Consider the following 23,212-nt stretch of genomic DNA (forward strand, 5'->3'; position numbering starts at 1 on the left):
TAAACAAGTGTGATCTCACAGATCAGCGCTCATTTACAAGACTGGACTACTGTGCGGGGACGGCCTTACTAATGATTGCTGGATCATTCGTGCGGCTGTCATTTGTCAGCAGTAGAGAAGAGTGCAACTCGAGCCTGATTGTTTGGCATTTGGCTGAAGAAGTTGGATACAGCCCTAGGGAGTCCGGGACACATGCATACCGCCATAGGCTGTAAGTAAACAGGGTCACAAATAATTTATCAAACATATTGTAAAGTGAAACTGGCTCAGTTGCCCCTAGCAACCAATCAGATTCCACTTTTCATTCCTCACAGACTCTTTGGAAAATGAAAGGTGGAATCTGATTGGTTGCTAGGGGCAACTGAGCCAGTTTCACTTTACAACATGTTTGATAAATCTCCCTCCTTAGGTGTCAAGTAGCAGAATCAATTCAGTGTAACACAGTGATCTTTGGCTATGCAACCAATGTTGTGGCCAAAGTTGCTGTGTAGCCTAAGGGGGTAATGACTGCTCGTTAAACTGCAAAATATGTAGAAGAAAGCTGATATTTTACACTATTCTCTTTTAGTAGTGTGAATTGCATCCCTCTGTGAGTGCACACTGCCACTACATTCACTCTCTATGGGATTGGCTGAGGTAGTAGACAGTCCTATAGCGAGCGACTGGAACGGCGGGTGACTGCCCCTCCATTTATATGGAATCCAAGGTGGTGGGGGGTCCTAGCAATTCCTTTATTACCTATGCTATGGATGGGTGATACATTAGGGCAAGGAGGGGGAACCTTCTGCCTTCCAGCTGTTGCAAAACTACAATTCTGAATTGTAGTTTTGCAACAGCTGGAGGGCTAGAGGTTCCCTATCCCTGCTTTAAGGTAATCCTTGGAAGAATACGGAGATTCCCAAGTACTTTACAGGTCTATGACTATGAAACTGGCTGCTATATGGTTATAGGGTGCACTGGCCTGGCCGCTCCAAAAAAAATGTGTTATGGACCTTATATACAACCTACAATCGACACTAATATATCTTTGATTTGTACCTGTGAGGGTACTGCTATATGTTGGGTGTGTTGTGGACCCTAGTAAAGAGCTGTGGAGGCTTTTGGCTCAGTAACTTGTGCTTTTTGTGGCTGCAGAGAACACGGATCTCGGTAATACTCGTCTATATCTTGCTCCTGGCCCAGATTTAGTTCACATGAATAATAGAGATAGTAAAAAAATAGGCAGTACAAGCAGCATATGTGCTGTGACCCATAGCAAGCGCCTCGGCAGGAGAGGCCTCGCACACATAGTGGTTGCACAATACTGCTATTTGCTCCAGTTACAAATCTTACTGTCTCATCCTACCACCTCCAGTGCTTCTCTCCAGTGACAGAATCCTATAGACTTGAGGCTCAGTCACCAGGCAGTGGAAGCCATAGTAGTTTTAACAGTTGCAAAAGGACATGCATGATCTGATACACTATAGGTAACATGGGGGGAATCTACTTTACATGGGGTCGTTCCACCTTCATGGTAATAAATAGTGCATTAATGCTGAAGCCCGTAATACCGGAATGGCAGCTCGTGGAAGGAGCTCTGTAACAGCGAGGATGTGTACTGCTCACTGAGCAGGAGCACAGTACAAAATACTTAAGGAGTGTAAGGTCTGGGGGGAGGAAGGGGGGGGGGGGTGTTAAACTTGACATTCACTGCGACTTCCCGGTAACCCGCCCGTCTTTGTGACCTTTAGATTCAGTATAACAAATCTAAAACTGAGGAGAAGGATAAAGACACTTGATCTTTTTTTTTTTTTTTTTTTTAGCAAAATGGGAGGGAATACAAATAGGATGGGCATGCAGCACAGACCAGCTCACTCACACTCATGCAGACGCTTGGACACACGCACACTCACATACAGACACACCAGGAGCATGAGGCTAATCTCTCTGGGCACATGTACTGGGGAAAAGTGCAGAGAGCTATGCGAGGATGTTGGACATAAACTCGATGAAGCGTTTGGAATACTGCTCCGGATTCACCGTGGAGATTTCTGCTCCGGCCTGTAAGACACAAGGGAACGTTAGGTGGAAACAGGTGGGAGATGGTCTTGAGTTTAGTTGGAAGAATGTATGGCTCCAGCTTACCCCGTGTTTGACCGTTTTGGCGGCATGCGCAGCTTTCTTCTTGGCATCGTATGGCGTCAGGATATCAATGATTGCCATGAAATAGACTTCTTTCTTAGGGGCACCTTTCAGGACACACAAAGCAAGTGATGAGAGCTTAGATGAATAGGTGATGTTCACAGCTCAGTCTCCCCCTCTGGGGAATGACATAGATGATTGCTGGCAGAAAAAACACCTGCTTTGTCTAATCTGCCCTTATATCATCTAAGCATAGATACCATATATGTTTATCCCAGGTAGGTTTACTGTTACTGACTGTAAATTTACCAACCACATCTGCTGGAAGTGTGTTCCAAGCATCTACTACTCTTTCATTAAAGGAATATTTTCTTGTTTGTTGTTTCTGATCTTTCCCACAACTAACCTCAGACTGTATCCCCTTATTCTCAGTTTCTTATTAAAAACACTTACCTCCTGAATCTTATTCAGACATTTTAACAAATTTAAAGAATTTTCCTATAATGTTTTACACCCTCCACCATTTTTGTAGCCTGTCCCTGGACCCGTTCTATTTTGTCAATATTTTCTTTGTAGGTGAGGTCTCCTGAACAGGACACAGTATTCCAGATGTGATGTCACTAGAGCTCTATACAGCAGGATCACAATCTCCCTCTTCCTACTGGTTATGCCTCCAGCTATACAGCCCAGCATACCAATAAATAAATAAATAAATAAATAAAATTTATTTATTTATTTAATTTTATATATACACACACACACACACACACACACACACTCACCGGCCACTTTATTAGGCACACCATGCTAGTAACGGGTTGGACCCCCTTTTGCCTTCAGAACGGCCTCAATTCTTTGTGGCATAGATTCAACAAGGTGCTGGAAGCATTCCTCAGAGATTTTGGTCCATATTGACATGATGGCATCACACAGTTGCCGCAGATTTGTCGGCTGCACATCCATGATGCGAATCTCCCGTTCCACCACATCCCAAAGATGCTCTATTGGATTGGGATCTGGTGACTGTGGAGGCCATTGGAGTACAGTGAACTCATTGTCATGTACAAGCAGAAATCGAGACTCATCAGACCAGGCAACGTTTTTCCAATCTTCTACTGTCCAATTTCGATGAGCTTGTGCAAATTGTAGCCTCAGTTTCCTGTTCTTAGCTGAAAGGAGTGGCACCGGTGTGGTCTTCTGCTGCTGTAGCCCATCTGCCTCAAAGTTGGACGTACTGTGCGTTCAGAGATGCTCTTCTGCCTACCTTGGTTGTAACAGTTGGCTATTTGAGTCACTGTTGCCTTTCTATCAGCTGGAACCAGTCTGCCCATTCTCCTCTGACCTCTGGCATCAACAAGGCATTTCCGCCCACAGAACTGCCGCTCACTGGATGTTTTTTCTTTTTCGGACCATTCTCTATAAACCCTAGAGATGGTTGTGCGTGAAAATCCCAGTAGATCAGCAGTTTCTGAAATACTCAGACCAGCCCTTCTGGCACCAACAACCATGCCACGTTCAAAGGCCCTCAAATCACCTTTCTTCCCCATACTGATGCTCGGTTTGAACTGCAGGAGATTGTCTTGACCATGTCTACATGCCTAAATGTGTTGCCGCCATGTGATTGGCTGATTAGAAATTAAGTGGTAACGTGCAGTTGGACAGGTGTACCTAATAAAGTGGCCGGTGAGTGTATATATTATATATATACATACATACATACACACACACACAGCCCAGCATATCATTATATATATACAGCCCAGCATACCATTATATATATACAGCCCAGCATACCATCAGCTTTCCCTGGTGACTCACTACCTCTAAAATCCTTCTCTTCAAGTCTTTGCCAACACAGAACTGCCGATATGATCCTCAAATAAAGAATTTCTCCACCCCAAGTGCATTTTTTTATATTTGTAAACATTGAACTGCAGTTACCATTGTTTTGACCACTTATCTAGCAAAGCTTAAAGCGAATGTACCAATTTACTACAGATTTTTTTTTTTTACTATACCCAGTCACCCATGGCGCGGAGATGGCAGTACTTTTTAAAAAAAAAAACGTCACCTGGTTCCCGCAAATGGCGCCATTTTCTTCAAGTGCACAGGGGAGTGGATATCGTTGCACTGGGGGTGCTGGGCCTGCTGCAACTTCATAGAGCGGGCCAAAGTGCACATGCACAAAATGGCACAGAACGTGAGAACCATGTACAGTTTTAAAAAATGCACCGCACCAACGGGATTTCTAAGCTGGCACAGACTGTAAGCGAATTGGTACATAAGCGAATCAGTACATACGCTTTAACTATTTTCCATTACACAGACTGTTTTAGGAGTATCAACCCTATTGTACACTTTTGTGTCATCAGCTAAATTTCTGCAGATGAGTGACCCCATCCTGGTAATGTAACTGATGGGTACTGAAGGCTTATGTATGGGAAAATAGGGCCAGTTCACACAGAGTAAAACAGGAGGAATTCCACAACGGAATCCCGCCAGCCTCTGTGTCATACTGGCAGTCTATGGGAGGCTTGTGCGCCTATTCTCTCCGCGCGGAAGAATTGGCACGGAGAGAGGAGGTGCATGAACCCTCCCATAGACTGCCAGTATGACACGGAGGCTGGCCGCAGAATTCCGCCAGTTTTGCTCTGTGTGAACTGGCCCTCACATGGAACAAAAAAAATTATTTTTATAACGAGTGCATTTTGTTGATGCGTTTCCTAAATACAGAGAAATAATAATAAATGTACTCTGCAATGTTACCAATAAATACTACAAATGTTACAATAAAAATGTGCATCCACACAGCTCAGTGTAAAAAAAAAAAAAAAAAAGTTGTTAAAAAAAAAAGAAAAAAAAAAAAAAAAAAGGAGGTATGGCTATTAAAATTAAAAATGGAAAAAATAACTTGGTCATTAAAGCCTGAAACACATCCAGGGGGAAGGTGTTAATGGAACACCGTATGCTAATTGCATTTTGTACTGTAAAAAAAACATGAATATAATGGAAGTATATCCAGTAGAATAAAACAGAAGTGGAATCGAAACATAAGTGGGGATGTGGTCATACTCACTATCATGGCTCTTCAATGCATAAACATCCACGGACGGGTCAAATTCACCAGGCCCAAAGAATCGAGGACAGTTAAGCAGGTTCCCTGGACTATCTGGAGGAGTGCCATACGAACATATGGGGTTGCCAGTGCCATCTTCGCACTCCTCTTCCTCGGCCCGTTCCTCTACTTCCATCTCTTCCTGCTCTGCCCGATCCACATCATGTAAGCCCACCAAGAGGCTGTAATCCATGATCTTAAGTAAAGCCAGGAACTGCGGAACAAATGGTTGGCCATTACAGCTGTGAACACTTAATAATTTACTGTAATAACCTGAACGCATATAACTAGATGGTGTCCTAAATAAGTATGCCGAAAGCATTACTCCTGCAGACACGTCAAATGTTTTGATTAGTTGGTGTCTCCCCACCGATCACTAGATATAGCTGGGATAAGCTTGCTTTACTCCCCGACATTGTGCTCAATCAATCCAAAGGCAGGAGATGGGCTCCATTGTAAGTCTATAGAGCCCGACTCCCGCAATAAGTCAGATCGAGTGCCAAGCCAGAGAGTGAAACTCACAACCATGCCCTTTTCCCAGTTGGAGACCCCGGCCAATCAAAACTTTTGACGTATACCAGACATGTCAATTTTTTTTTTTTTTATGAAAATAACCCTTTGCATTCACTTACAGCAAAAGGAGATCTTAGATTATATTAATTCTTTATCAATACAAAATTAAACAAAGTCAAACATTGATAACATTAAAGCAAATGTACCACCAGTTACATCGCTTTGTGTTTTTTTTTTTTTTTACATGAATAGACTGGCGCCGATGCGGCGGCCTTTTTTTTTTTTATTCCTGTGCACAGCATCGGTTTATTCCCTAGCACCAGCTCGGCATAAAGCCCGCTGGCCCCCAGTGTGACGATCTCCCCTCCCCTCATTGATTCCCTGCACACACAAAACATTGCAGGAAGAAGTGGAGAGCTCCCGGTATGGGAGCGGTGAGGGATTGGGGTAGGTGAGTACTAATTTTTTTATCGTTTACAAGAAAAACATTTATGCCCAGAAAAATCCTCTCCAGTCTTTAGTGCAGTTACTGAAAAGAGTTTATGCTCTTTGCCACAGCAGACATATCCGGTCCCTTTATAACCAAGATGCCGGGGTATGATGGTGTATTACAAGGTGAACAGCAGATCAGGAAACATATTTACTGGATAATGAATGCCATGGCCCTACCACGCTTACTGGAATATGAGACTTAATCTGCTCATTTATCAGAAAATAAGGTTATGATGAGACCACAAATGCATTTCAGGTCTCTGGCACACTCGGATAATGAGATCTCACCTCCACATCTCTTTTCAGCTTCTCCAGGAAAATCTTCTTGTTCTCCTCGCCCACATGCAACTTCTGCCCTTCATTCAAGAAATCGTTATCTTTAAACGTGGGTAGATCCTTGGCCTGTGGATTGGAGGGATTGGCAAGTGAAGAATAATCATACTAGAGTTTTCCTAATATAAGAGGCTTAGCATAAAATACTACCTGATAATAAATACACACAATAAAATGGGCATTTAACAATGATGGCTAAACTACTGAGCAGAAGATTTCCTGCTGGTGGGATGGGTTATTAGGGTTTAAAGGGGTTGGCTATAAGCACTGATCCCCTATTCACAAGCTAGATCATAATTATATTCCATTAAAGGGTTTGTCCAGGCTTAGAAAAACATGGCAGTATAGCAGCGCAAAAATTTAAAAGGTTTTGGCGCTTCCAGCATCAGTCCATTGTGTAGCACATCGTCTGTACTTATGGACCATGCACGGCACGTGAATGACCCCTAAGCAGTCAGCAATCATTGTCAATCTTAGGGCCCTATTCCACCGGAGGATTATCGTTTGCATAATCATTAACGATCTCAAACAACCACTATTGTGAAAGACCTGAAAACGTTCACTCATTTCCATGGAACGATAATCGTTACTTATGATCGTAATTGCGATAGTTTTTTCTTCACTATTTATTCGCTATTGCGTTCGTATCTATTTTGAATGACCGAACGCTGTCTTATTCAATGCGAATGATTTGCGAACGAGCAACGATAAAAATAGGTCCAGGTCTTATAAAGCGATCAACGATTTCTCGTTAATCGTTAACTGCATTTCAACCAAACGATTATCGTTTAGATTCGAACAATTTAACGATAATCGTCTGGTGGAATAGGGCCCTAACAGACATGGAATTAACTGGTGATCAGACGGTGGTCTCTGGGCTGACCCCTTTAAAGGGAACCAATAGTTGTCATCCCTCTTCCACCAAATTGAAACTACCTTTTTCCTGCAGTGTGAAATCTGCACATCTGAATGTACCCTAAAGTGATATTTCAGCCTTATGCTAAAATTTGTATAATTTGGACTGGATGGAGCTGAACCGTAGCTGCATGGAACAGGGAGTAAGTCTAATTTTCTTTTAACAATTTTTTCCTCGTGCCCAGCACTATATACATTTTTGTAAGATGCCGTATAACATTTAACGTCCTGCAGAATTCCTTTAATCCTACATCTCATGCCTTTTTGCAAGAATACATTATTTAAGCTGTGGACTTCTTTATCTCCATGGTAAAAGTACAGATTTCACTACTTACCTTTTCTTTGTCACTGGCTTCTCGGCACACAGTAGAGCCCTGGGAAGAAAAAAACAAAGGAATACATAAACATGTGATAATACAGTCACATGAGCCTCCACTCATGATGATAATAGCAGGTAAGCATTTACCTTTAAGTCATACTTGCGGTGGACTCCGAGGCGGTGGCTGAACACGTTCCGGGTGACCACCATGTAGGTCTCTACTCCATCTACTGTGAGTCGGTACATACCAAGAAACTGAGGAAGCAGCGTGTTACCATGACACTCCACAATAAACTGTGCAGAAAAAGACAGCGAGTTAGACAGTGGTCAGAAAATACACCAACGCTTATACATTTCCTTCTTAAAGGGGAAATCCATTCACCCATGTGATGCATGTGTCCTATCAGAAAGCGGGGGTGGTTATAGACCACTGGTCATGAAAAGGCTGGATAAAAGAAATCTTCTATCCCTTTGGCACTGATCACAGATTCCTGTTACTGGAAATCTGACCCAGTATTCTAGGCAAAGGTCAATTAAGCCCTTGAGGACGCAGCTATTTTGGTTCTGGAGAAAGAGTAATTTTTTTTAGTGTTCTTCACTGCCGCTTTCAGACCGTTACTGTGGAAGCACTCCATTTTCTTTTTTTAACTTGCTTCCTGGCTGCAGGCTGAGATGTATACTCACCTGTGATGATCGCTTTCCCGCAGCACTGTGTCATTCCGGCGCTCTGACGCCATTCGGATCCGGCTGGCACCTACGTCACATTTGTTCTAACCCCTCTTCTTTCAACAAGGCGACCTCTGGGCTCTTTCTGGCAGCTCCAAAGAGAATGAATAGAGCCGCAGGTCACTTGCCAACCAGGGGAGCCGAGGGCAGATCTGGAGATCGCCGGGGATCTCTTACTTGTCTGGTAAAATTATTACAATCAATTCAACAGTTTTATGACCCCTGATTGTTGTCAGCAAACAGAAACCCTGCTGACATCCAGAGGCTGAAACCCTGTTCTGACCATGTGTGACTGAAAAAGGTGTACACAGAGGAGATAAGAGAACGGGGACAGGATCACATTATTCACCTGATGGTACTTCTTCAGGATATTGTGCATTTCAGCCACATCTTCACTAGATATCGTCTTGATGACAAATCGACGGTCGAATGTGATGAGGAATCGCGATCCAAACCGCCCCTGGTTCTCGCTGTTTACAGGTGCACTGCGGGTCAGAGAGTTCTAGAAAGAAATTAGACAGACAGACATTGTAAATAACTGAAACATGACATCAAGGCCCTATGTAAATGGCAACAGTGGGTGCATGGAGCCTGTACAGCAGCACACTAGCTCCCTATACTTCCTTACTATCAGATGCTGTAACATGGAGACACTCGGCAAGCTCTCTTACATATTGTAAGCATATTCTCATCTGGCAATGAATATCCTCACAAATATATATATATATATATATATTTATTATTTATTTCTCGGTCTCCATATGAAGCATACCATATGGGCCCAGAGACGACTCTGAACCAGTGCGGAGCTGTAATGCAATCATCTCTATGAGGCCTGACATATTTTACCTGGTAATCCTGGTCATCGATTCCAAACCTCTCTCGCAGATTCCGGAAGACCATGGGACAATATTCCTTGAATTTAAAACGGCTCGGCAGGTTCTCTCTGGAAAGAAGAGGTGACCAGGTTAATTGCTGCAAACATAGAGCGTACACATCTTAAAGTGGTTATCCAGCTTTTCATAACTGATGATCTCTATTAGATCTGCGGGCATCTGACTCCTGGGATCCCCACAGAACGTCTTTTTGTACAGGCCATGGCATTTTGGCAAGTGCTCCAGCGTGTTTGATGTCTATATATGCTCTATTCCTGCAGTCACTGTACTTATGTTATATACACCGGTCCCAGTCGACAGAACACCACCTGTAATCTCATGCCAGTGCCACTAACTTCACTGGCAGTAAACACAGAGATCCCTTATGTAAGCATAGTCAATATTAGCTCACAACATGTAAATAATAATAAAAAAAAAAATTATTATATATATATATATATATATATATATATATATATATATTTTATATATTTATATATATGTCAGTAGTCTGAATCCCCAATGCAGGTTTTACTACAAGTATGCTTCCTTAGAGGCTGTGTTGGGGATACAGACTACTGGCAGGACATGGGTAAGATGACTTTGTTTACAATCTGGGCTTCTGCAATAACTCTGGAGACGTGTCGATGAGGTTTTAGCTGCTTGGCCGATCACTGTGCGGTCACATGGGTGTATACAGCATTACTTAGGCCAGGGGTAGGGAACCTTGGCTCTCCAGCTGTTGCAAAACTACAACTCCCATCATGCATGGACAGCCAAAGCTTTAGCTTGCATGATGAGAGTTGTCGTTTTGCAACAGCTGGAGAGCCAAGGTTCCCTACCCCTGGACTAGGAGGATTGGGGGAGACACAAGAGGCAGCAAGAGCTTTGTTTGCTGATGGTCCAGCCATTGTACATAGAATCAGAAAGTGCCTATAAGTATTGGGTGAGCCAGCCACACACCATTGTACAGGTAAAAAAAAGGTGCATGGACCAATCTGAGCTATACAGAAGGGAGATTATAGCAAAAGGGGAGACAAATTTAGGGAATGTTATAAGCGTGGCGAAAAGAAGAGTCTTAAGGGCACACTTGAAGCTGTGAGTATTGGGTATTAGTCTGAGGTCTTTGGGTAAAGTGTTTCAAAGAACTAGTGCAGCACGAGAGAAGTCTTGGGGGCAGTGAGAAGTTCTGACTATGGCAGACGTTAATGTAAGAGCAGTGGCAGAACGCAGAGGCAGAGGAGCTTCAAACTGCTTTCTTATGATAAAAAATGCATTTTCTGGCTAATAAACCCAATTACAAAGTTTCTTAAAATCGCCTGTACTATTGATTTCTGCAAAAAAAAAAAAAAATTAACAACAGTTAAGGGTCATGTCCCGGGAAGAGGTGTGTATCGCAGGGGTCATGTCCCGGGAAGAGGTGTGTATCGCAGGGGTCATGTCCCGGGAAGAGGTGTGTATCGCAGGGGTCATGTCCCGGGAAGAGGTGTGTATCGCAGGGGTCATGTCCCGGGAAGAGGTGTGTATCGCAGGGGTCATGTCCCGGGAAGAGGTGTGTATCGCAGGGGTCATGTCCCGGGAAGAGGTGTGTATCGCAGGGGTCATGTCCCGGGAAGAGGTGTGTATCGCAGGGGTCATGTCCCGGGAAGAGGTGTGTATCGCAGGGGTCATGTCCCGGGAAGAGGTGTGTATCGCAGGGGTCATGTCCCGGGAAGAGGTGTGTATCGCAGGGGTCATGTCCCGGGAAGAGGTGTGTATCGCAGGGGTCATGTCCCGGGAAGAGGTGTGTATCGCAGGGGTCATGTCCCGGGAAGAGGTGTATCGCTGTGGTCATGTCCCGGGAAGAGGTGTATCGCTGGGGTCATGTCCCGGGAAGAGGTGTATCGCTGGGTGATGTCCCGGGAAGAGGTTTATCGCTGGGTGATGTCACGGGAAGCGGTGTATAGCAGGGGTCATGTCATGGAAAGAGGTGTATAGCTGGGTGATGTCAGCATAAAGATGGTAGTTAAGGCCAAATCTGCTGATGGTCTAATATTGCTTGAGCACATATATCCCAATATAGTATGAATATTACTCTAACCTATAGTTTGTGAAAATTGGAATTAGAATTGCCTCTTGTTTTAACTCTTCTATATTGAGGTTTTTTTTACATTTTATACAGGTTGTTCTCCAAAACTTGTGTCTATTACCATACTTATAGTAGTGGTGGTGCAAGGAACTGTAGCAACGTCCTGTTTAGCAAAGCAGATAAATTGTGATTCCTAAAAGGTGCAACATCAGAGATACTCCACAGCTCACAGTGACGTGTTTCGGGTGCACATTGTCATCTGATAAAAGGGGAATATGCCCCTGAAACGTGTTGTGCAGGAAGTGGTGTATTCTTTTCAGTCTGACAGTTCTCTCTGCTGCCACCTCTGTCCATGTCAGGAACTGTCCAGAGCAGGCGAGGCTCTCTATGGGGATTTGCTCCTGCTCTGGACAGTTCCTGACATGGACAGAGGTGGCAGCAGACAGCACTGTGTCTGACTGGAAAGAATACAACACTTCCTGCAGGACATGCAGCAGCTCATTTTTAAATAGGAGTACATTACAAATCTATATAATATTATGAAACCAGTTGATTTGAAAGAAAAATATTTTCGTTGGATAACTAGTTTTACACAACCACAAATATGGCCAACCAGGGAGCTGCTATAGGGACTGGAACGCTACAACATATACCAAATATGTTTGCTCATATCTCTAATGTGCATACACCACAGGAAGAGCTCTTCAATAGTAACTAATCCTATACATAAGTGCAAAAAAAAAAAAGGGGAAAAAAAAGGCGCCTGGCAATAAAAGAGGAAACCTCAACCTGGAACCAAGCCTGCTACATCAGCAGAAAACCAATGACAGGAGGGACTTACAGCTCAGAACAGTGTCTGATAAGAGATAACAGCTCACAAAGTAATACTGCGTCTTCCTCCATCAATCTCAGGATAACAATGAGAGGAAGGCCATTTCATTACACTGTGTCACTATCCCTCATTTGAATTACAATGCAGATACAAGAGGTCAGGTCTGTCAGCACGCTAAAGGTCGCATCTGACGTGCAGCAATCTTGTCCTGCTTGTCTATATAAAGGGGCACACTACCTATCAGCATCTACTGCACTGACGACAGGGAGGGAAAGCTGTCCTCTCTTGGCAAGAACAGCTGATTCAACTGCAGCTACCACATGTCAATGGGGCATAGATGCAATACCAGGCACAGCCTAAGACCACGAGTGGCGCTATTAAGAAAAAAAACACTTCAATGGTAAAAATATAAATTTTGTCTCCCGTACGTCAGCTATGTCACCGAGGACTAGGGAGACCACAAAAGGTTTGCTTTGCTCACAATGGAAGACAAATTTATGTTCCCTGCATCCTAACCAATATGACCCTTAAAGGGGTTGTTCACCCCCAAAATGTTTTCTTTCAAATCAACTGGTGCCAGAGATTTGTAGTTTATTTCAATTTAAAAAATCTCAAGTCTTCCACTACTTATCAGCAGCTGTATGTCCTGCAGGAAGCGGCATTCTATGGTATTCTATGAGCAATAGAGGTTTTCTATGGGGATTTGCTACCGTTCTGGACAGTTCCTGACATGGAAAGAGGTGGCGGCAGAGAGCACTGTGTCAGACTGGAAAGAATACACCACTTTCTGCAGGACATACAGCAGCTGAGAAGCACTTAAGACTGGACATTTTTTAATAAAAGTAAATTACAAATCTTTGGCACTTTCTGACACCAGTTGATTCAAATTATTTTTTTTCGGCTGGAGTACCACTTTAATGCGGCCACTTTATTTACTCGGGGGCAAGTGACCTGAGATTGAAGGGGGTAAATGTGCGGTTGAGTACCGTAAAGGGAACCCGACCCGACGTGCTGGCACTGTGCTGTGGTTAGCAGGCTCCTAGTGAGAATGTTTTCTTTTGTTACTGCGCCTGCGCAGTGGATTATGCACAATCTCAGGTCTCCTACTGTAAAGAAGAGTCAAAGAGCAGTTGTGGTCTGGCATTTGTGCCGCACCTCACCACTGCTGCCTCCTCCTCCTCCTTCATGAATAATTTTTGCTGCCCATTCTCCTCCTCACTTGCACCATTTTCGCATTCCAAGCATGCACTGCTGCTGTCAATGCTGCTTGTGCAATCTTGCCAGTTCGTGCATGTGCCACTGGTATTACAGGCTGTGTGCTCCCCATCTTCACTAGCCGCACAGGCAGCATAGCCCGGAGGAGCGGTGCATGTGTAAAGTGGCAGGATGGCGAACAGCCTTGATAGCAGTGGTGCATGCGTAGAATGTGAACATGGAACAAGCAAGAAGGAGGCCAAGCAGCAGAAGATGATTCATGAAGAAAAGAAAGGAGGAAGGAGTAGTGTGGTGTTCCAGAGTGTGGCACAGATGCCAAACCACAACTCCTCGTTGACTCTTCTTCACAGGAGACCCTAGATTGCAGACAATCCACTCCACAGACGCAGTAAGAAAAGGTAACATGCTCACTAGGGGCCTGCTAACTTCAGCACTCTCTCAGCACCTCGGGTCAGGTTTGAGGGCTAGATTCCCTTTAAGATCCCCATACACCTTCATTAACTGACGGTCTGCCGCCTGTCCTCCCCATAAAGAAAAGCATTCTGGTGTGGTCTATGGTGAAGGGTATCCTGCAGCGAGTGCGCTCTCGCTGCAACTTATCTCAACTTAACAAAAGGAGTCGACTGTGATTTGCCATCCTGGCTGACCCCTTTCACCTTAAACTTTAGATTATTGTCGGCAGATAAAGTGTATGGTGAACTTTATACCTATGATTTCTCCAGCCTTTTACAGAGTATGGCGGTAGTACATCCTTGTATGGAGATGTTTACAGGGTATAGTGGTAGTACATCCTTGTATGGGGGTCTTTACAGGGTATGGCGGTAGTACATCCTTGTATGGGGATCTTTACAAGGTATGGCGGTATTACATCCTCGCAGGATGCGGTAGGATCAGGTAGAGGACCCCACTTACTTGTTGAATAGGTGGTTATCCACTTTGATCTTGCTGTAGGCTTTGAAGTCATCTGGCATCAGCATGACCGGGACAGGGACATTACTCAGCTCATTGATCTACATAGCAGAAGAGGGAACACTTATTACAAGGATGATCATCTTCGCATTCGCTATTTTATCAACTTAAAAAAAAAGAAGCTGTTTTCTATATACTGCAGTGCACAGAGCAACATGGCGATCTGAGTCACACCACATCCCCTGCAGCTTTCTGCTCACATCACTAAGTGAATGATGATGTCATAAATCACAATATTAGAATTAAAAAAACAAACAAAAAACATTCTAGCAAATCAGTGGCGTCTCAACCCCAGTTACGTGTTCGAAAAAGCCATATTAAAGAGGATGTACCACCAGGTACATCCTCTTTAACCTAAACCCACTGATCGAACGGCGCCGGCACGGGGAAGCCGGTGCCGCAGTCCGTCTTTCGGACTGAGGCCCGGTTCCCGTGCACGGCGCCGTTCTATGCACCGGAACCGGACGGTGCTCAAGCACTGGAGGCGGGCCGGGCCGCCCCCAGTGGGAGGGAATTCCCTCCCCTATATGACGCGGCTCCATTCATTCTAAGGGAGCCGCGTCATACAGGGGAGGGAATTCCCTCCCACTGGGGGCGGGCGGGCCAGCCTCCAGTGCTTGAGCACCTGTGCTTCTGGTGCATAGAATCAATCTATGGGTTTAGGTTAAAGAGGATGTACCTGGTGGTACATCCTCTTTAAAGTTACTGATAACTAATGTGATGGTATGTTCACACGAGGCCGATACACTGGAGGTTTTCCCTATTAAAGGGGTATTCCAACATAGGATAGGAGACAAGTACAAGTACAGCATGTGACCTGCATCTCTATGGAGCCGCCGGAAAGAGCTGAGTATGGAGTATGGACCTGTGGCGATCTCTTTAGTTAATTTTATCTTGGAAGACCCCTTTAACTTTAATAGGAAAGGTGTAAGCATACCCTGAATGGAGCCTACATTATACCTAATGCTCCTGGTCCAGAGCCACCACCACTTTAGAGTCCCCAGTGAAGGCACCCCAGTGATGTGACCATGCATTTGCAGTGATTGGCTGTTCGCCAATCGCGTATTTTACACAAATACGGAGCAGATTATATCTAAATAACTGAACACAGCATCAAATCTGTACCAACAAATCTGCTGCGTATTTGCTGCGTATTTGTTGCGTATCTGCTGTGTATACGGTGTGTGGGTTTGTACCCTAAAGTGTTATTTGCAAAAACTTCTGACATGCCACAAGTTTGATTTGGTTGGAGTCAAAAGGATCAGACCCCCACAAGTCACTGGATAAATCTCTGCTAGGGGCTTCTATATCCCAACTCAAAGCAGAATAGCCCCATTTTAAAGGGGTACTCCAGCAAAAATCTTTTTCTTTCAAATTAACTGGTGTCAGAAAGTTTATACAGATCTGTAAATTACTTGTATTTTAAAATCTCCACTCTTCCAGTACTTCCCAGCTGCTGTATGTCCAGCAGTGCTGACACAGTGCTCTCTGCTGCCACATCTGTCAGGAACTGTCCAGACCATAGAAAGCCTCTCCTGCCCAGGACAGTTCCTGACATGGACAGAGATGGCAGCAGAGAGCACTGTGTCAGACTGAAAAGAATACACCACTTCCTGCAGGACATGCAGCAGCTGATTTTTAAATAGAAGTAGATTACAAATCTATATAAACTAAATCCAGTTGATTTGAAGAAAAGGATTTTCACCGGAGTCTATGGAGCCCAACTGCTGCAATGAGATGAGATTGCAGAATGTCGGGGTGATGTAGCACTCAGCTGTGTGCTTCTACCAGCTCATTGTAAACATCGGCAGGGGTCTGAACCCCCCAAACCAGCAAAACTTTTGACACGTCAAAGGTCTGGTAAAAAGAATTGTATGATACGGGCAACAAAGGCTATTTTACAATTAGTGCCTGTTCACACCAAGCAAAAGTGGCGGAATCTGCTTGAAAGTCCGCCTATTTCATTGATTCAATGGGATTTATTGTTTCGCTCTGAAAGGGAGGTACACGAGGAATCCCATTGAATCAATGGGACAGGTGGAATTTCAAGTGGCGTCCGTGCTGTGGGCTCCGCTTGAAATTTCGCCACTTTTGCTCAGTGTGAACGGGCACTTAGGCTGGGTTTACACTGCATTTTTGCAGTCGTGAATAAACGTATCTGTTTACTGGAAAAAATTTGTGATAAAATGCGTTTTTCCATTGACTTCCATTATAAGAATTTGTTTTTTCTTTTTAACATTTTTTTTTTTTGCATTTGTGTATGTTTAAAGTAACCATTTAAAAACGGATATGTTAAAGGGACAGCAAAAACGCAGTGTGGACCCAGCCATAGACATATCTCCAAGCAGATATTAGTCTCCTTGCGATGGCCTTGTTGGCCACAGCAGCCAATCACAGCTCAGCCTTTATTTTACCACAGCAGAAAGCTGGGCTCTGATTAGTTGCTAAGGGCAATGGACAGCTGTTCATTTAAAGGGGTAGTGCACCAAAAAAAAAATTCTTTCAAATCAACTGCTGCCATAAAGTGCCAGAGATTTGTAATTTACTTCTATTAAAAAATCTCAAGTCTTCCAGTACTTATCAGCTGCTGTATGCCCAGCAGGAAGTGGTATTATTTCCAGTCTGGAGAGCAGGAGAGGTTTTCTATGGGGATTTGCTCCTTCTTTGGACAGTTCCTGACATGGACAGAGGAGGCAACAGAGAGCACTGTGTCAGACAGGAAAGAAAACACCACTTCCTGCTGGACACACAGCAGCTGATAAATACTGGAAGGCTTGAGATTTTTTAATACAAGTAAATTACAAATCTCTGGCACTTCATGGCAGCAGTTGATTTGAAAGAAATTTTTTTGGGTGCACTACCCCTTTAAGGTCCTATAACATGGAGAGATGATCTGCCAAATCAGGCCGGTATCTCCCCATGTAAGGGTCCATTTACACAGAAAGATTATCTGCCAAAGATTTGAAGCCAAAGCCAGAAACAGACTATAAACAGAGATCAGGTCATAAAGGAAAGCCTGAGATTTTTCCTTTTCAAATCCATTTCTGGCTTTGGCTTCAAATCTTTGGCAGATAATCTGTCAGATGATCTTTCTGTGTAAATGGACCCTTACAGAGTCATTGATGAGCAAATGAGTGAGAAAACTCTGGCTCATCAGCTGATCCCAGTTTTGTTTGTTTTTTTAAATAAAAAAAGACAATAAAGAAATCATCATTTCCAGGCATTTTTTATCTGCCTGTAAAAACCGATATTTTAAGGTCAATCTCAAGAACGGGAGATAAAATCTGTCAAATAGTAAAAACTGTTGCTATAGCAACCAATCACAGCGCGGCTTCCATTTCACCAGGGCTCGTTAAGATATGAAAGCCAAGCTGTGATTGGTTGCTATGGCAACCAATAGAGTTTTACTATTAGGGGTCTTTTACACGGGCTGATTATCGTGCAGAAAACCGGTCATATTTTAGCGATAATCTTCTTGTGTAAATGCAGCAACCATCTAGGGGTGAACGGAAATTTGTTTGTATGTTGTTGTTCGCATCTTTTGAGCTGACCTCAAAATCATTGTTAATTGTTCTCATGTCTTTAAGGTTAAAGGGGAACTATTGGCAAGTCACACAGCTGATAGCTCCTGAGTGTGCACGGAGCGCCGAGGAGGAAGGTATGTCTCTTACCTTCATGCTCTGCGCCTTTCCCGTACTGTCTGTTGTGAAATCCGCTGCCTGGTAAACCTGTTAGGAGCACTAGGGGCGAGCACCAATCCGGAAGGCCTGTGGCGGGTCCCCAATGCTCCTAACGGTCTTACCGGGCAGCAGATTTCACAACAAACAGCACAGGAACAATTACAATATATGTACAATCGTGATTACAATTGTATTAACGATTTTTTTGTAGCAATTTATCTTGTCGTCTAAACGCCTATCATTCACTACACAAGCTCTTAAAGGGAACCTGTCACACGGTTTGTCGGGGCAGAGCCCGCCCGACCCCCCGGTGGAGCCCTGGATACTTACTCTTTCCTGGAAGTCCCGCTCCTGGACCCGATCCCGGGACGGAGATATCGCCGTCTGAAGCAGTGCGCGCACACACCAGAGATGAGTTCGACGCTTATGGAAAATGACTGCTCCAGTCATTTTCTATGGACGTCGGACTCACCTCTGGTAATTAGCATAAAGCGCGCTCAGCTTCAGACGGCGATATCCTCGTCCTGGAACGGTCCAGGAGCGGGACTTCCAGGAAAGAGTAAGTATCCAGGGCTCCATCTGGGGGTACAGATTTATCTGTACATATAAGGACCCTTGGGGTAGCTTCACACGTACCGGCATCTCAGTGGATTTTAGGCTGTGAGTTCCACAGCGAAGTCCGCTGCGATTACCGGTACTGTCAGTTTGTATGGGTTTTCATTCCGCTGCGAGTATGTAAACCCAGTCCCCCATTCACCGCCATGGCCTGGTGAATACTTTACTGGTCCACTGATTCCTGGAGTCCCACTCAGTACACTGTCCCACCGCAGCCACTGATTGGCTGAGCTGGAAGTCAGGGAGCCAGGGCCAGATTAGCAGGCCCGGTAAAGTATTTACCAGGAATGAAAAATCTGCTATGAGTATGTAAACCTATACAAACTGACAGTACCGGGAATCCCAGCGTGAAATCAACTGTGATTACGGTACGTGTGAACCCACCCTTGGACGTTCTTTAGTTAACTCCCCCCCCCACCTATGTGTATACTCCTCCTAGGATGTGTTAACACCTGGCAGATTTCTGAAGCGTCTGTATGGATTCCTAGAAGATGATCCTCAGAAGGAGGGAACTGCCAGAGAGATTTCTGCAACAAATACATCTAACTTCTGCAGCCACCAGTAATCAATTGCCGCATGTTCGGGTGGGACGGACCCAAGCGCGCTCGAGGTTCACTCATCTCTATTGGTTTCATGATACAGTTATGGGCTATCTGTTTGTCCAGTTAAAATATATGGCCAATTAAAGCATCATAAAATTACTATAATTCACAGTAAAAAAGTTAAAAGGGAACCAATCAGCACATCTGACTGGGCTCACAGAACGCCTGCACGCACCTGGCTCTCTGGTGGTGTTAAGGATCCAGCTTCATGTCAGGTAAAATGCATTTAAATATCGCACACGAGGCAGGGGGAGAGCCATGGACTAGTCATCTGGGTTGTGACTAGTCACGGCTCTCTGTCCTGTCAGTGCCGCTAGCTGGCCTCCTTGCCTGTTAATCACCCCACAGAGCGTGCTGACAGGACAGACAGCCATGGTCAGCCATAGCCTCGCGTGCGGTATTAAAATGCATTTTACCGCACATGACGCCTACAGAGCCAGGATCACCCGACACCACCGAAGAGACAGCTGGCAGGTGCGAGAAGCCATTCTGGGAGCCCAATAAGCACAAATGTGCTGACTGGTTCCCTTTAACACTTTCTCACCTGCATTTTAGAAACTCTGCAAAAAGTATGAGAAAAATGCGAACTTAGCAGAAAGGTAGCCATACAGAAAAGATAGCCATTAGCCATGCACCCCATACACACAAAATCTTGGCTTGACTGAAGAGAAAGCAAGTGAGAAAGACAATGAGACAGCAAAGGAGTGAACAAGGGAGTGAGAGCAAGAGACAAGAAAGTGTAAGCAACAATGAGCGAGAGAAAGGACAAGTTGTCTTTAGCAAGCTAAAAAGAAAACGAACAAGGGAGCGAGTAAAAGAAATAGTAAACAACGTAAGAGAATAAGAGAAATAAAGAGCGAGCAAAGGAAAGAGAGCACCAGAGAGAATAAAAGCCAGAAATAAAGAGCACGCAAGAGAGAGCCACAAAGAGCGCCAAAGAGATAAAGAGTGCGCCAAAGAGAGAAAGAGCGCACAAGAGAAGGCGCCACAGAGATAAAGAGCATGCAAGAGAGAGCCACAATGATAAAGAGCACGTAAGAGTGAGAGCTACAGAGAGAGAGAGCAAGAGTGCCAAAGAGATAAAGAGTGCGCCGGAGAAAGAGCGCACAAGAGAGACACAGAGAGCATGCGAGAGTGAGAGCTATTGAGATAAAGAGCGTGCAAGAGAGCCACAAAGATAAAAAGTGTGTAAGAGAGGGAGAGCCACAAAAAGCAAGAGCACAAATGGGAGCCCAAGAGATAAAGAGCGCGCAAGAGAGAGAGCCCAAGAGATAAAGAGAGATAAAGAGCGCGAAAGAGAGAGAGCCCAAGAGATAAAGAGCGCGAAAGAGAGAGAGCCCAAGAGATAAAGAGCGCGAAAGAGAGAGAGCCCAAGAGATAAAGAGCGCGAAAGAGAGAGAGCCCAAGAGATAAAGAGCGCGAAAGAGAGAGAGCCCAAGAGATAAAGAGCGCGAAAGAGAGAGAGCCCAAGAGATAAAGAGCGCGAAAGAGAGATCAAGAGAGAGAGCCAAAGAGAAAGGGCGCACAAGAGAGAGACAGAGAGAAAGGGCGCACAAGAGAGAGACAGAGAGAAAGGGCGTGCAAGAGAGCACCACAGAGATAAAAAGTATGCAAGAAAGTGAGAGCTACAGAGAGAAAGAGCACGCAAGAGAGTGAAAGCCACAGGAGGAGAGAGAGTGCAAAAGAAACTGTGAGAGACCGCAACAGAAGGAACGAACCAAAGAGAGCAAAAGAAAGAGCAAAGTGACCAAGAGAGCTGAGCCAATGGCAAAGCTGAACTCGTACAGTTCTGCAGACACATGTAAGCCTGTTTTCCCATCACATTTACCTTACTTGCTATGTTGGCGACCGTTTTTTCGTTGACCTATATCCCAAGCCTATGGAACATACCCCACGGTGTCCTACAGGCCCTCGGAGTATAATAGACTACACCCAGCCACCTTCCCTCCATTACTGCACATACACTATCATTTTGGGACTGAATAGTGCTGGCTGACCATGGTCACTAGCAGACTACATTCTGTTCACTAAACCTCCAACCTTCAAGTGTGAATTGGGGTCATGGCCCAAAATGTATATGGGCCCTAACTCCAACATAGCAACCCATCGTTATACACATCTCCATCTTCCAACCTGGCAGAATATAAAGCCGAATTCTGATTGGCTGCTACGAGAAGCCATGCGTTCCCCATGGCATATGGTCCCCCCTACAGTATACGGGGGGATAAAGAGAGGGATATGGAGACACATTGTATATCATTCACATTTGTGGCTTCCGTTGCCATAGTAAACACAGGAAGCAGGGCCAGATAGATGGATAGGTGTGTCTCTGGATTACTGCATGGGCGCCTCCCTGCTATGGATATATATATAGATATATATATATATTGCATAAACATTATTATAATAGGTATGAGTGTAATATAGGTGCGGGCGAGGAGATAGAAGCCATATATTATATGGATAGACACATACGCTGAGGATGGGAAGACATTAGAGCAGGGGTAGGGAACCTTGCCAAACTACAACTCCCATCATGCCTGGACAGCCGCAACAGCTGGACAGCCAAGGTTCCCTACCTCTGCATTAGATACTACAATCCCCATCATGCCACCAGCTGGTGCACTACTACTCCCATGTGGAACCCTAGCTGGTGCAGAACTACAACTCCCATCATGCACTGGCAGGTATGCTGGGGCTCTTACCGTATGGTTGACCCCCCACATGAGCACACTCAGGAGAGGCTCGCTGGCTCGGAAGAGCTTCACTTTCTGGCATACAAAATGCTTCTTCTTGGTCTTGGTCTTGCTGGCGCTGCCAGCCACCGCGCTGCTGCAGTTGGAGGCCATGGTGGCGGATCCTTCCTCGGGAAGCTCAGCTGGGATCCCCCGGGGGCTGTTTGGCACAGATCTAGCTACCGGGATCCCCCTCCGGGGGCATTGGCCCCAGCTACCAGGATCTCATGTTCTCCCCCAGTCTTCCGGTCCGGCCGCAGCGATGTGACCACTAGGTGGCGCTAGCTCCTCCGGTGTTCTCAGTGCAGCTGCCCCCCGGCTGTCAGTCCGCTAATGCTGTCACTGTAAGCCATGCACTGACCCTAAACCCTGAGCAATCGCCCACCCTTATCCTCGTCCTCGGTTAGTCTCGACCCGTCGCTCCCGGTAGAGCCGGTCCGGTTTTCCAGCTCCGGACAAGATGGCTGCCTGCAGCGGGCGGTGCGGACCACAACATGTTCAGAAAAAAAGTAGGGGGGGACGTGATTGCCAACACTGCGGACATCACAGATTCCCCCTCATTAACGTTGGACTCCATCTGTCTTTATCTCTGTACTAATTAATATAATAGAACAATGACAGATAAGCGGTGTAACTGTAATAAGAGAAAGAACAAAATTACAGCAGCACATTCTGCTTCCCCCCCTAGAAGAATGCATGAATGGTACAGTCCAGGAGAGACTGACAGATTGAGCGGAGTACGTGAAATATGTGTGGACCGCGCACGGCTCCGGGGGATGGCGGCTCTGCTTAATTCTGCCCGCTCAGTGCACAACATGTGGACATGGATGTGGAAGGAAATTTCCAATTTTTTTTTTAGCATGTGGCCCCATAGGTTTACATTGCATGTCATAATAGAATGCAATTCAGATTAGGGCTACAATGTGACAAAGCCCCAGTGGGCCTGTGGGTAGGGGATCATTTGTGATCTCAGGGTAAACCCTTAAACTCAGGCAGGGGTGTCAAACTCAAGCCCTCCAGCTGTTACAAAACTACAATTCCCATCATGCCTGGACAGCCAAAGCTAAAGCTTCATCTGTCCAGGCAT

The 23,212-nt window shown here is 45.0% G+C and overlaps 1 protein-coding gene across 1 annotated transcript; it reads right to left on the minus strand.

Annotated features, from left to right (window-relative positions):
- Window positions 1-361: 361 nt before the first annotated feature.
- Window positions 362-22,614, minus strand: PIP4K2B (phosphatidylinositol-5-phosphate 4-kinase type 2 beta). Its single transcript, XM_069953936.1, has 10 exons — window positions 22,096-22,614; window positions 14,437-14,534; window positions 9,384-9,480; window positions 8,884-9,036; window positions 7,956-8,102; window positions 7,825-7,863; window positions 6,530-6,643; window positions 5,198-5,450; window positions 2,125-2,228; window positions 362-2,040 (listed from the first exon to the last, which is right to left on the minus strand). Exons 1-10 carry the CDS (start codon window positions 22,237-22,239, stop codon window positions 1,960-1,962), a joined length of 1,230 nt encoding a protein of 409 aa, XP_069810037.1. The 5' UTR covers window positions 22,240-22,614; the 3' UTR covers window positions 362-1,959.
- Window positions 22,615-23,212: the final 598 nt, after the last annotated feature.

This window comes from Dendropsophus ebraccatus, chromosome 14 (assembly GCF_027789765.1).
Source record: "Dendropsophus ebraccatus isolate aDenEbr1 chromosome 14, aDenEbr1.pat, whole genome shotgun sequence".
NCBI lineage: Eukaryota > Metazoa > Chordata > Amphibia > Anura > Hylidae > Dendropsophus > Dendropsophus ebraccatus.

What these genes read in the sequence shown, in the direction of transcription:
- PIP4K2B (XM_069953936.1), bottom strand. Translation starts at nt 22,239, where the DNA reads ATGGCCTCCAACTGCAGCAGCGCGGTGGCTGGCAGCGCCAGCAAGACC. An exon ending in TCGATGACCAGGATTACCAG is followed by an intron (nt 9,037 to 9,383) that starts GTAAAATATGTC and finishes ATTTCTTTCTAG; the next exon opens with AACTCTCTGACCCGCAGTGC. An exon ending in ACCGCAAGTATGACTTAAAG is followed by an intron (nt 7,864 to 7,955) that starts GTAAATGCTTAC and finishes TTTTCTTCCCAG; the next exon opens with GGCTCTACTGTGTGCCGAGA.